The sequence below is a fragment of the Zalophus californianus genome, chromosome 7 (assembly GCF_009762305.2).
Source record: "Zalophus californianus isolate mZalCal1 chromosome 7, mZalCal1.pri.v2, whole genome shotgun sequence".
NCBI lineage: Eukaryota > Metazoa > Chordata > Mammalia > Carnivora > Otariidae > Zalophus > Zalophus californianus.
In genome coordinates, this window is record NC_045601.1 from 53621547 (window position 1) to 53635850 (window position 14304).

The 14304-nt window shown below is 39.6% G+C and overlaps 1 protein-coding gene across 3 annotated transcripts in view; it reads left to right on the forward strand.

Moving 5' to 3' along the window:
* The first annotated feature begins 1273 nt into the window (after positions 1-1273).
* The window catches only part of PDSS2 (decaprenyl diphosphate synthase subunit 2), a 243040-nt gene continuing 230009 nt past the window's right edge, over positions 1274-14304 (forward strand). For all 3 annotated transcript variants that reach the window (XM_027603447.2, XM_027603450.2, XM_027603449.2), the window contains exon 1: positions 1274-1846. In XM_027603447.2, the coding sequence (XP_027459248.2) occupies positions 1551-1846 (296 nt within the window). In that variant the 5' untranslated portion in view covers positions 1274-1550. The remainder of the gene's footprint in view (positions 1847-14304) is intronic.

A 14304-nucleotide genomic window follows, 5' to 3' on the forward strand; every position in this document is an offset into this window, starting at 1 on the left:
AGAGGGAGAAGCTCCATGCTCAGCGGGAGCCCAAGGCAGGGCTGGATTCTAGGACTCAGGGATCACGACCTGACCCACTGAGCTACCCAGGCACCCCTAACGAGGGTTTTTTTTTTTTTTTTTTAACACTTGTTTTGGGTGATGCGAAAGGGGGCAGGATATTAGATGTACCCGAAAAAAGAAAAGGCAACATTGCTTGGATAACCACATTGACTGCTTCCCTTCAGCAATGAAGAGTATAGTGGTTGGTAGGCTGTTACTTAGCGTAATGCTGTGGTTAAGAGCATGGATTCAGAAACCTGATTGCCTGCCATAACATCCCTGTCTAGTGCGGCCTTTGACAATTTACACAACCTGGATGTGCCTCAGTTTTCTCAAACGAAACATGAAGAATACTAACACCATCTACTTAATGGAGTTGTTTTGAGGATAAAATGAGCTAATATGAGCTGTGAGTGAAAAGCACTGCGGTTGCTGATACAGTTTTGAATCCTGGTGAACTGAGCGTCCTTCCGAAGAAAAAGACAAGAAAGGGTGGGCACGGGCCTCTCTGCACCCCCGTGGAGGCACAGCTGCTTCTGCCTGGGCTGTACACGGGGGGAAAAAATCGAGGCTCAGCAGGGAGGCTGGTGATTAGACAAGGATCAAGGGCATTCCTTGGGAAAAAGAACCCTTTCCGCGGGGCCACGCCACCTTTCGTCTGGCTGGGAACTGAGGGCAAAGAGGGCTCAGTCCCACGCCTAGACTTTGCGTCCCATTGCTGAGTAGCGGCCTGTAACTCCCTAAGGTCAGCTGCCCTAAGGGCCGCCCTCGCGCCGGTCCACTACCCCTGCCAAAGACTGGTGGACAGCTGTGAGAGGCTTCCCAGAGGTACCGGCACCTCGCCCTGGCGCCCTTCCTTCCGGGCGAGCTGGGAGCCGCGAAGAGACTTGGTAGACACCGACCCTCGTCCAGAACACAAATATTTCTGTGCGGCACTCTGTACTGGGCGTTGGGCATGCCCTGATGAATCAGACTGGGCCCAAGCTCCGGGGTCGAGAGCACCACTCGACAGCCCCTACACCCCACCCCAATCCCGGGAAACCCAGGTCTTCCCAACCTTCGGTGGGAAGGGGGCGTGGGAGGAGCTTAAACTTTCGCCCTACCCCTCGCCTTCCGGGGCTCACCTCCAAAGCCCCGCCCCTTCGGGGGAGTTCACGACTGCGCCGTAAAGGAGGGAATAGTCTTTGCTCCTGAACGGTCCGCCTCTGTCTTTACGACAGACCGTATTCCATCTCGCCAATATGGCGTCCCCCATTTAGGAGGCGGCCGTGGTTTCCACCCAGATGGTCGGGGGCAGTGCTGAGCTCCGGCCGTTGTTTGCGTAACCCGAAGCTCTGAAAGCTGCAGTTAAAGTGCGTTTCTGGTCACGGTTTCAGGAACTTCCCCTTCTCTGAGGGTCGGGAGTTGCCGCTTTCTTCTAGGTCCTGCAAGTTCCTCCTCTGCCCCTGGTTTTTTCCCCGCGCCACCTCCGGACATCCCCAAGTCCCTGACACTCCCAGACTCAAACTATGAGCCTTCGGCAGCTGCTGTTGCGCTTGCCCCGTTATCTCGGGGTGTCGGGTTCCCCGCGTCGCTTGTGGTGGTCCTCGTCCCTCGATACCATCTCCTCGGTGGGCTCCTGGCGTGGTCAGTCCTCCAGGTCCCCGGCCCACTGGAACCAAGTGGTGTCAGAGGCGGAGAAGATCGTGGGCTATCCCACGTCCTTCATGAGCCTCCGCTGCCTGCTGAGCGACGAGCTCAGCAACATCGCTATGCAGGTGCGGAAGCTGGTGGGGACTCAGCACCCTCTGCTTACCACGGCCAGGTGAGCTACTCCTGACACACTCGCACCCACTCGAGTCCTTTTTTCCTGGCCGACACTCCCTTCCTGCTTCGCTCATGCTGGCTCCAGGCTTATTTCTTTTTACGCATTCCTTTTCTTAGCTTTCCTGGACATTTGATGTCTCTTCTCTAGTCCACTTACCTTAACTTTTCTTTCTCCATTTGCTCAGCTGAGCGGATAAGTGGTTTTCTTTTGAGAAACACCTGTACTCTTTTCGCGTTTTTGCTTCTAAATTGTTCAGGGCGAAATCGAGTAGGGATGAAGTTTGAGTCACTTTCTAGAGATGGTCTTTTAAAAATTGGGATAGATTGATTTCGGTTCCGCACTGTTCCAGTGGTCGCCTCCAGAAAAAAAATGGAGAGGGGGAGATAATGCTGAAGGTAGACCGTTCTTTCCAACGAATATCGCAGGCTTAAAGTAGGAATCTATCCAGTCAGTAGTCACTATCCTCTTGGGATTTTTATCACTTATTCTGGACTACTGCTGTTGAAACTTGTCGTTAGGATTTTAAGACCACAACTTATGCTTCCAGTAAAAAAAATCAAAAACCTTTATTTGTAAATAATTTCAAGCATACTGAAAAGTTGCAAGAACAAAAATAGTACAAAGAGAACACCTGCATGCCTTTTAATCAGATTCACCTATTGTACACATATATACATACTATTTACATGTATATGTAAAATACACACATTTTTAATGAATCATTTAAGAGTAGATTGCATACGTCATGGTCCTTTATGCCTAAATACTTCATCGTGTATTTCCTAAGCGTAGGAATATTCTTTATACTAATCAAGTTAAACACATTTACTATTGATACAATACTCTTATTAATCCACCATTGATATTCCAGTTTTGTTAATTGACCCAGAAATGTCCTTTATAGTATTCTTTCCTCTCTAGTACAGGATCCAGCCTAGGATCACATATTACAGTTAGTTGTCATGTCTCTTTCATCTCCTTCAACTGGGAACATTTCCACAGCTCTTCTTTGCTTTTGTTGAGTAGAGCTGTAGTTCTCAGATGGGGCAGTTTCCCCACCTAGAGAACATTTGGTACTATATGGAGATGTCATACCTGGGGCATGCTCGAGAGAGGGGATGCTGTTAAACACCCTATAATGCCCAGCACAGCCCCTACAGTGAAGAATTACGGGCCTCCCAATGTCAATAGTACCAAGGTGGAGAAACCCTAGGCAAAAATTATCTTTTTTTCACGTTTTCCTTTAAAAAAAAGATTTTATTTTTTTATTAGCACGAGCAGAGGGAGGGGCAGAATCCCCGCTGAGCAGGAAGCCCGATGTGGGGCTCCATCCCAGGACCCTGGGATCATGACCTGAGCCAAAGGCAGATGCTTAACCCACTGAGCCACCCAGGCGCCCCCTGTTTTCCTTTTTTTAATTAAACTTTTATTTTGAGGTAATTATAGATTCACATGCTGTTGGAAGAAATAATACAGAAGATCCAGTGTACCCTTTACCCAATTTCTCCCAATGGTAACATCTTGCATACCTATAGTACAGTATCACAAGTAGATTACTGACATTGATATAGTCAAGATGCAGAACATTTCTATCACTACAAGGATCCCGTATGTTGTCCTTTTATATAGCCACCCCCACTTCCCTTGCTCTCCCCCTTGCTATAATTTGTTGAGACACCTGTCGTTTTTTATTACTACAGAAGTGACCAAATAGCAATAATAAAGTGATTTTACTTGTTGGCATTGTTTCCAGTATCAGGCATGCCATCTTATGAGTGGGCTAAACTTCTCCTGTAGCTGGAATGTTCTTTTTTGATTTTAGATGATACACGCTCAAAACACGCATGTACTTATATGTTTTAAAGCTTAGTAATGAAACTAAAGAGCTTACCATCCAACTTAAAAACTATAACTACCAATCCTTTTGAAACTCTCTGTACTCCCAAGTCCATGTCCCTGAACCCCAATGTGCTGGATTTTGTGTTTATTTTTCCTTTTTAAAAGTTATGTTGGTGTTTCTCTAAATAATGTGTTAAATTTTGCTCACTTTTGAAATTTATAAATATGGTAGCTTATTGCTTGTAGTCTGCTATGCTTACTTTTTTATCCACAGTTGTTCCTAAGACTCGTCCATGTCGTGTTTAATTGTACTTCATTAGTTTTTCACTGGTGTATGAAATCGTATTGTGCGAATATGCCATAGCCTTCTTTCAATCAGCATTTGGGTGGTTTGCATTTTTGTGTTATGAAAAATGCTGTTGTGAATGTGCTTGCACATGTCTCCAGGTGTACTTGTCTTGAGAGAATAGATGGAGGAGTGTATGCACGTGTTCAGTTTTAGTAAATAATAGCAAATTGTTTTCCAAAGTGATTGTACCGGCTGACACTCTCATGAGCAATGTCTGAGTTCAGATTATTCCATGTTCTCATAGCACTAGAACCTTGAAGTTTCTTAATTTTTGCTAATCAAATAGTGTGTTTCACTGCCTGTGGTGGGGGTTGTAGTAATATGTTGCATTGTGCCTATTATAGTCTTTGTAATAAAACTTTGAAATGAAAAGGGCAGAGCTGGAAAAGGCCTTATTAATGGTATATTCTGAGAATTGTAATTCATCTACTTAGTTCCCAGAGCATCAGATGGGGTGTTGGAGAAGATCACAGTACATGAAAGCTTGTAAGACTAATGGCTCTAAAAATTTCCTGGTTGTAGCCTGCCTTGCCTGCCGCAGTACCATACTACAGTGAAGGAAGTGGAGAGGAGGAAAATAATTAAGTTGCAGCAAAGGTGTTGTGGTAACATATATGAATTGTTTTATTTTGTGAGAAAAGAAAGAGCTAATGTGCATGTAGTTTTATTATACTTTGATGGTGTATCACAAATTATTTACACAGTCTGAACTCGCAGGCAGAACAAAAATCTTTTGGGGAGAAGGTCCTATATTTATCTGTTTTAGCAGTGGAGCAGGCGTTTGATCCAAAGGGTAGTCAGACTGTGATTATTGTCAGTTAAAGCTAAAAGCATGGATTAAGCAACTATATTTTTTGACTGGTGTACATCTTACTTTGTTGAAATCTTACCAGCGAAACGTTGATAATTAAGAGGAAGATGCTGTCAGTATGTCAGCCAAGAACAGAAAGACCCCTTGTAGTTGATTTAGTTGGATGTAGGAAACTGGACTTAGTAAATTTTTCTACAGTTTTATTTTATATTTTGGGTTTCTACTATTTACTTAAATCAATATCCTAACCCCTTGGGTCATTTTACTTTTTGTTTAAATCTACATGGTATGTTAGAGATGAATCATGTCTAATGCCCTAAAATTTAGCTGAAGGGTGGCATTTTTGGCAAACAGCAGGAGAAAAAAGAAATCACCATAATTTATTATACACTACCTTCTCTTTCTTTACCTAAGGCATCTTATCAAGAAAAGGAAAAAGAGCCCATTGTACTCTAACAGATTCAGAAGTGAGATTAAATTTAAAATCTTGTGGCACCTGGGTGGCATAGTTGGTTAAGCACCAGACTCTTGATTTTGGCTTAGGTCAGGATCTCAGGTTCGTGAGATTGAGCCATGTGTGGGCTCCGTGCTCAATGGGGACTCTACTCCATCTCCCTCTCCCTCTGTGCTTTCTCTCTCTCTCTCTCTCTCAAATAAATAAATAAAATCTTAAAAAAAATTACATAGGTAATATTTTAGGGTGGTGGTAGTATATAACATATTGTTTCCTTTGTGATTCTTTTTTTTCCTTTCTTCCCTAGGCTGTCATTCTTCTACTGGGTATAGGGAGGACCTGAAAAGCAAGTGCAGTAAAGTAAAATGAGCAGCAAGAAAGGAACTAAAATAGCTAAAACAAGGTTAGAAAAAAAAAAAGAAAGAAAATAGGAGGAATCATTCTACCTAATGTTAAGTCCTAGGTATAATTTCATTGATCAAGACAGTGTGGTATTGGCAGAGGAATAGACAGATCGATGGAACAGAATAGAGAACCCAGAAATAGATCAACATAAATATGTCCAATTGATTTTTGACAAAGGTGCAAAAGCAATTCAATGGAGGGAGAATAGTCTTTTCAACAAGGTGCTGGAATGATTGGACATCACCGGCAAAAAAATGAACCCTGACCTAAGCCTCACACCTTAAAAAAAAAAAAAAAGGAAAATGGATACCTGTGAGATCAATGTAAAATGAATTTGAATGTGAAATGTAAAACTATGTAACTTTTAGAAGAAAACATAGGAAAACATCTCCAGGATCTGGGGCTAGGTAAACAGTTACTAGACATAACACCAAAACCCCATTTCATAAGAGAAAAAAATCAGGAATTCGACTTCATCAAAATTTGTCTTTGCTCTGTAAAAGACCATCTTAATAGAATGGAAAGATTAGCCAGAGGTTAGGAGAAAATATTTGCAAATCAAATATCTGAAGGACTTATATCCAGAATATGTAAAGAACTCTCTAAACTCAGTGGTAAGAAAGTAAACAATACAATTAGAAAATGAGCAAAAAGAGCCTGTAAAGATGACAAATAAGTATATGAAAAGGTGGCAGGTAAGCATATGTAACATTAGCCATTAGAAAAATGTAAATTAAAACCATGATGAGATAACCGCTACTTACCTACTGGACAGGCTAAAATGTAAAGTACCGACAATCTGAAGTCCTTGTGAAGATGCAGAGAAACAAAACTAGATTTCTTTTAACATTGCTGATGGGAATGTAAAAATGGTACAGCCACACTGAGAAACAGCTTGGCAGTTTCTTATAAAATTAAACATACACTTCCCATACAGCCCAGCAATCGCACTCCAGAGAATTTACTCCCAAGAAGTAAAAACTTATGTCAAAACCTATACACAAATGTTTATAGCAACTGTATGTGTGATAGCCCCAAACTGGAAATAACCCAAATGTCATTTAATGATGAATTGTTGAACAAATGGTGTTGCAGCCATGCAATGAAACCCTGCTCAACAATGAAAATAAGTGAACTATTTATTCGTACAACAATTTGAATGAATCTGGAAAGAATTATGGTGAACGGAATAAGTCAATCCACACTACTGGTGGGAATGTAAAAAGCCACTACAGAATACAGTATGGTGGTTCCTCAGAAAAAATTAAAGAAAAAATTACCTTGTGATCCAACAATTTCACTTTTGGGTATTTAGCCCAAAAAATTGAAAACAGAGTCTGAAAGAGATATCTGCTCACCCATGTTCATGGCAGCATAATTTGCAGTAGCCTAGAGGTAGAAGCAACTCAGATGTCCATCAGTAGGTGAATGGATAAACAAAATATTGTGTACATATAATGGAATATTATTCAGCCTTAAAAAGGAAATTCTGGGACATTATGTTAAGTCAAATGAGGCAGTCACAAGAAGACAGATATTATATGATTCCATTGATATGAGGTATCTAGAATAGTCACAATCAGAGAAAGTAAAATGGTGGTTGCTAGGGGCTGAAAGGCGGGGGAAATGGGAAGTTGTCATTTAAAGGGTATAGATTTTCAGTTTTGTAAGATGAAAAAGTTGGGGAGATTGGTTGCACAACATTGTGACTATACTGAACTGTACACTTAAAAATGGTTAAGGTGGTAAATTTTATGTGTGTTTTACCGCAAAGAAAAAGTCTCAGAAGTTTATATATTGTTGGAAAGGAAGAATTTCCTTTGCCCTTCAAGGTCCTTCTAGCTGGACTAAGAATCAAAATGACATGAGGCAGATTAACAGGAGAAGATCAAATTTAATAGCATATGGGGTGCCTGGGTGGCTCAGATGGTTAAGCGTCTGCCTTCAGCTCAGGTCATGATCCCGGGGTCCTGGGATCGAGTCCCGCATCGGGCTCCCTGCTCCTTGGGAGCCTGCTTCTCCCTCTGCTTCTCTCTCTTTCTCTGTCTCTCATGAATAAATAAATAAAATCTTTTAAAAAAAATTTAATAGCATATGTATGGGGAATCCACATAGACGTGAAATTCCAAAGAATTGAAGCAAGGAGATGGGTATATGAGTAAGGAGAGGGGTAGGCGTCTGGATATTACAAAGGAGGAGAAAGATAATGATTAGCACTAAGGTGAAAGGAGATGTTTAGAAAACAAATGTTGCCCTATTATTCAGATAAGTTTCTTAGGTAAAGAGTTCTCTTCCTGGTATGAGCATGCAGTTGAGGGGGAGGTAAAGAGTTTTCCCTTGATCTGCTGGGTTTCATTGCTTTTAACTCAAAATAATGGTCATGCCAAAGTAGCCAATCTTGGGACAGCCTGCCCTTGGCCCCTACAGTACCATATGATTCCATTTATACAACATTCTCAAAGTGACAAAACTATGGAGATGAAGAACAGATTAATGCTTGCTAGAGTCAGGGACACTGTGGGGAGCCGGGAGGGTGTAAATACAAAGAGGTATTTTGTGGTGATGGAACATTTCAGTATCTTGATTTTGATAGCGGTTACATGAATCTATACATAAGATAAAAGTGCTTAGAACTATGTACACCTATACATACAAATGAATACAGGTTACGAAAAATGCTGAAAATGGAATAAGGCTGTAGTTTGTTTGTTTTTTTTAAGATTTATTTATTTATTTGAGAGAGAGAGAGCCGGGGGGATGGGGCAGAGGGAGAGAATCCAAGCAGACTCCATGCTGAGCGCAGAGCCCGACGTGGGGCTCGATCTCACAATCTATGAGATCATGACCTGAGCCAAAACCAAGAGTCATTCACTTAACCGAGCCACCCAGGCTCCCTCCCAGTCTGTAGTTTTGTTAACACTAATGTACCAGTGTTAATTTTTGGTTTTCATACTGTATTACAGCTGAATACTGAGGAAAGCCAGATGAAGGATACGTAGACTCTATACTATTTTTGAACTTTCTGTGAGTCTGTAATTATTTCATTATTTAAAAAAGTTGAAAAGAGTCACTTTGAATTGAGAGAGAGAATGAATAAGTGAATGAACCAACAGACAGTAGGCCTGGGAGAGAGGAGACCTGCATGTTCTAGTTTTATCTCTGTCAGTAGGTAACATTATGACCCTAGGCAAGTTATTCCATGTTTTCTGGGCTTAGTTTCTTAAGCAATGAAGTAAGGAGTTTGAGTAAATGATTTCCAAAGGTGCTGCCATTTCTAGACTAGTATAGAAATTAGTGTTGTAATTGAATATGGCAGGTAAGGGAGCTAATGTCATTTCTCAAACAGGGAGTGAGCAGATTGGATGCAATGTGGTAAAACAAATCTATAGTCCTTTTCCTACTATTTAAAAATCCTAAAGGCTCAGAAAACAGAATGTTTTTTCAGGCTTATAAATCTGACCTGAGCTGTTGTGAGATTATTTATAGTCTTTCTTTATTCCACTTAATGTGAATATTCATGCATTTTGCTGCAGAAATATTCATGTGTTTGATTACAGGATGCTGCCCCAGATCCTGCTGGAGTGCTGGGTAAATGCACTTTCCTAAAATTAGAAAAATTTTGAATTGGTTTCAGGGACTTTGGATGAGGGATTGTGGACCTGTCCAAGCTGGACAGTGGGCTGTAGGATGTAGTAGAAGCCCAGGTATGCGATGTAGATTGGTAATGTGGTGGAGGTGGAAAGTAGCAACAGTGCATCAACCCTCACTTCTTCACAACTTGTACCCTATGGTTCATTATTATCTTGCTGATTAAATGTGATTATCCACTTGTGCAAAATATATATTTTTTATTTTTAATCATTTAAATTTCTATATGAATCATTACAGATCTCCCCTACTATCTGAAAGTAGAGCATTCCTATGAAACCTTCCATAAGCCAAAATGGCATCAAGCAAAAGAAGCAATTACCATTAATTTATATGGAAAATTTTTTGAGTATTCCCAGACCCAAAAAATAATCTCCCTTAGGCTTTTTTTGATATCTTATGACACATCTTGCTAACAAATGCACAAAATAAATCGAGATAAAGCACAGATGCTCACAGACACAGTTCAAGGCCATGGCAGCTTGATGCTGAGATGGTGAGTGTAGTTCCAGGGAAGGAGCTTGGCGGTGCCACTCTCACTACTCGGGGTGCACACTGCCTCCATAACGGCTCAATGCCAAACAAACATTGAACACTATTTTTGCTTTTTGCCTTTTTTCGTAAAAGTGAAAATCCTCTTTGTATGTCTTTTGGCTAGTGAAAATGTACTCACATATGTCTTTTGTAAAGCAAAGTGCCTTTAACATGAACTTTTGAAAGGCAGGGGATACCTGTATTATTTTGTTTGAAGTACTTTTAGTTTTCTGTATACCTACTGTCAAGAACTTAAATGCTTTTAATAATCAAATGGAGGATGCTTTATTGTTTCTAAGGTTATGACATACTTTTTTCATATAGAATTAAATTTTTGTTGTTTATACATAGTTGATTTCATTGAGCAATATGGCCTTATTTGTTTTCATTGATTACTGTTGACACATTTGGCTTTTAGGATTAAATTTTTGTTTAAATACTCTCTTGTTACTTTTGTCTTGATCTCTCTTGCACATTTAGATAGATAGGATTAATTTAGTATGCATTTAGTGGAGACAAATTATGACATTTCATCTCTCTCTAAGGGGATGTTGATTCCTTAGCAGAGACTTTTTGTTCCTGACTGAGTTCACTACAGTTACTTGGCTACCTATAAAACCTTACTAGTCTTTTCTGCATGTTAAAATTCTTCAGAGGTCTTTGAATTTATTAGAAATTTAATTTTAGTCTCTTCCATGTTTATAAAAGACCCTTTCTAGATTCAGTTCTGTAATTACTGACTGAAAACTTGCATTACTTATGAAGGACTTTTTTTTTTTGGATAACTAGGAGAAAACTAAAAATTTTAATTCATTCCACAAATATTTGAGGTGCTCTTGGCATGGAATGTACAAACAAGAATAAGACACAGTTGCTTCCCTTCAGGAATTCATCAGAGACGGTATAGTGAGCATGAGCTCTAGAATCAGACTGTTTAGATTTATATCCTGTCTTTACCACTACCAAGCTATGTGATCTCAGGCAATTTCCTTTACTTCTTTGTGTTTTAGTTTCCTCATTTGTAAAATGAGGATAATAATAGTACCTATATCTTAGGGTTTTATGAAGATTAAATGGGTAAATACAGGTAAAGTGCTTAGAACAGTATCTGGCACATAGAAAGTATCCACATGTTAGCAGTTTTCATTATTGAAATTCATTTTAGTGGGGAGATGTGCTAATATTGAGAGTACCTTGGGACAAATGCTATAGTATGTGTGAACAATATGCTGTAGAGAGAGAGGGATAAAGAAAATCCCTACAGAAAATTGAAGACTTTCACAAAGATGAAATGACCTAAGAGTTGGGTCATGTTGGATGAAAAGGAAATGACCAAGGCAGGAAAATAAATTAAAGCAGAAGAAATTGCTTAGCCAGGGGTAGGGAAGTTGTAGTTTGGTGTGGGCTGACCGTGTGATGGGATGAGACAAAAAGGATAGGTTGAACATATATGTCTGCTTCTGCCAAGACAGAGTAACCAATGCTAAACTTTACCTTCCACTGTAAACAAATAGAAAACTGGACAAAAAATGTGAAACAATTTATTCTTGGAGTACAAGGCAGTACAGGATTGTGATTTCTATGAAAGGGAAAACCAATGAGGTGAAAACTTTAACTCTGGCTTTGTGCTGGGAGGAATTTTCTAAAAAGCAACACAGAAGGGAACTCAAGCAGAAGATGGTGATCTCGATGAGTTTGAGACAGATCAGATTTTGGGGAAGCGAATGCAGCTGGAAATTGTGGGGCAGAATACAGAAGAGGAGGGAGTATATAGAGAAAGGTTCCAGAAATCTGAGGTGCCCACTTGAGTCTATTGTTGAAGTATAAACAGCACACGCATAGGATGAAAATCCATGAGGCTGGGGAGCTATAAGCTGTACAGTCCTCAGAGTTCTCACAGAACTGGGAGGCATTTGAGTTCTAACTGGACATTATGGAAAGACTTTGTTGAACAGCTGGGCACTCAGTGGAGACCCCAGAAAATTATGCCTTAGTAATAGGGATAAACCAATTTTAGAGTGCAGCCTGCTCTAGAACCTCCCTAACAAAGCTAAACAGCAAGTCTCAAAAAGATCAAGCTGTCCCAAAAGTAATTGAACTGCCAGCCAAATCACACCAAAACTCTTAAAAGGAAGACTATAAAATCCAGACACTCAACAGCACAATGTAACAATATCCAATATCCAATTAAAAATTACAGGACATTTGAAGAAGCAGGAAAATATGACATACCAGGAGAAAAATCAGTCACTAGAAACAGATCCATAAGACACAGATGATGGAATCAGCAAAGACTTACTATAAATATGCTCAAGTTTTTATTTTTATTTGTTTTAACTTTAAAAACATCTTTTAATTTAAATTCAATTAACATATAATGTATTATTGGTTTCAGAGGTAGAGGTCTGTGATTCATCAGTCTTATATAATACCCAGTGCTTATTACATCACATGCCCTCTTTAATGTAGATCACCCAGTTACCCCATCCCACCACCCCCCTCCCCTCCAGCAACCCTCAGTTTGTTTCCTGTGATTAAGAATCTCTTATGGTTTCTCTCCATCTCTGGTTTTATCTTGTTTTATTTTTTCCTCTCTTCCCCTATGACCCTCTGTTTTGTTTCTTGAATGCCACATATCAGTGAGATCGTATGATAATTGTCTTTCTCTGGATTGACTTATTTCACTTAGCATAATACCCTCTAGTTCCACCCGCGTCATTGCAGGTGGCAAGATTTCTTTTTTTATGGCTGTGTTAATATTTCATTGTATATATATAACCACATCTTCTTTATCCATCTGTCAATGAACATCTGGGCTCTTTCCATAGTTTGGCAATTGTGGACATTGCTGCTATAAACACTGGGGTGCAGGTGCCTCTTTGAATCACTACATTTGTATCTTTGGGGTAAATACCTATAGTGGAATTGCTGGGTCATAGGGTAGCTCTATTTTCAACTTTTTGAGGAACCTCCATACTGTTTTCCAGAGTGGCTACACCAGCTTGCATTCCCACCAACAGGGTAGGAGGGTTCCTATGCTCAAGTTTTTAAAAGAAAACATGAATAATGTGATAAAAGTGATAGAAAAAATATATACCAAGAGTAATATCTGTAACTGAAAGTTCAATATGTAAAAGGAAAAAAATTATCTGGATTGGCTGAACAGCTGATTAGACCCTGAAGAAGAAAAGATAAGTGAACTGAAGCCATAGCAATAGGTCCCCTTTTCAGTCTGATATAGAGGGGCGCCTTGGTGGCTCAGTCGTTAAGTGTCTGCCTTCGGCTCAGGTCATGATCCCAGGGTGCTGGGATCGAGCCCTGCATCAGACTCCCCGCTCCACGGGAAGCCTGCTTCTCCCTCTCCCACTCCCCCTGCTTGCATTCCCTCTCTGTCAAATAAATAAATAAAATCTTTTAAAAAAATTCTTTAAAAAAATCTGATATAGAGGGTCCATGAAAAATAATACCTAATATTCTTAATAGTGAAAGACTGAATGTTTTCTAGGACAGGACTCAAAGATATTCTCCTTATCGCTTCTGTTTAAAATTTTACCAGAAGTTCTAGCCAGTCAAGAAAAACAATTTAAAGCCATATTGGATTAGAAAAGAAAAGCAAGTCTTAACTACTAAATTACATCACATGCTAGGAAATCCCTAAGAATTTACAAAAAAGCTACTAGAATTGATAAGTGAGTATAGCAAGCATAAAGCACATAATGTCAAAATATACAAACCAATTGTGTTTGCTTCTGTCGGCAATGAACGGTTGGAAAACGGATTTGCAAAATGTTTGCAATAGTATCAAAAACGTGAAATGCTGAGGGATAAATTTTAACAAAATACATACAAAGTCTGTACATTGAGAGCTATAAAACACTGATGAGGAAATCAAAGATGACCTAAATATACCCTCTTCATGGATTGGAAGAGTTAATACTATTAAAATGTCAGTTCTTCCCAAATTCATCTGTAGATTTAGGATAATCCCAATCAAAATTTCTACAGATGATTTTTTTGTCAAAATTGATAAGCTGATCCTAAAATTAATCTGTGATTGCAAAGACCCACAATAGCTAAAACAACTTTGAAAAATAACCCTGTAATGCTAGCATTACATGATTTTAAAACTTCCTAGATAGCTATAATAAGCAAGAGTGTGAGGGATTGGTGTACAGACAGACGTATACATCACTATAACAATATAGTTCTGAAACGGACCCACACGTATATATGGTAATCCATATTTTGAACATAGCAAGGCAGTTCAGTGGGCAAAGGATAGTATTTCAACAAATGGTGCTGGGGCAAAAACCTCATGCCATAAAGAACAGTGACCCTGAAATGGATCCTATACCTAAACGTGAAAACTAAAATTTGAAAATTCTAAAAGAAAATACAGGAAAAAAATTGTGACT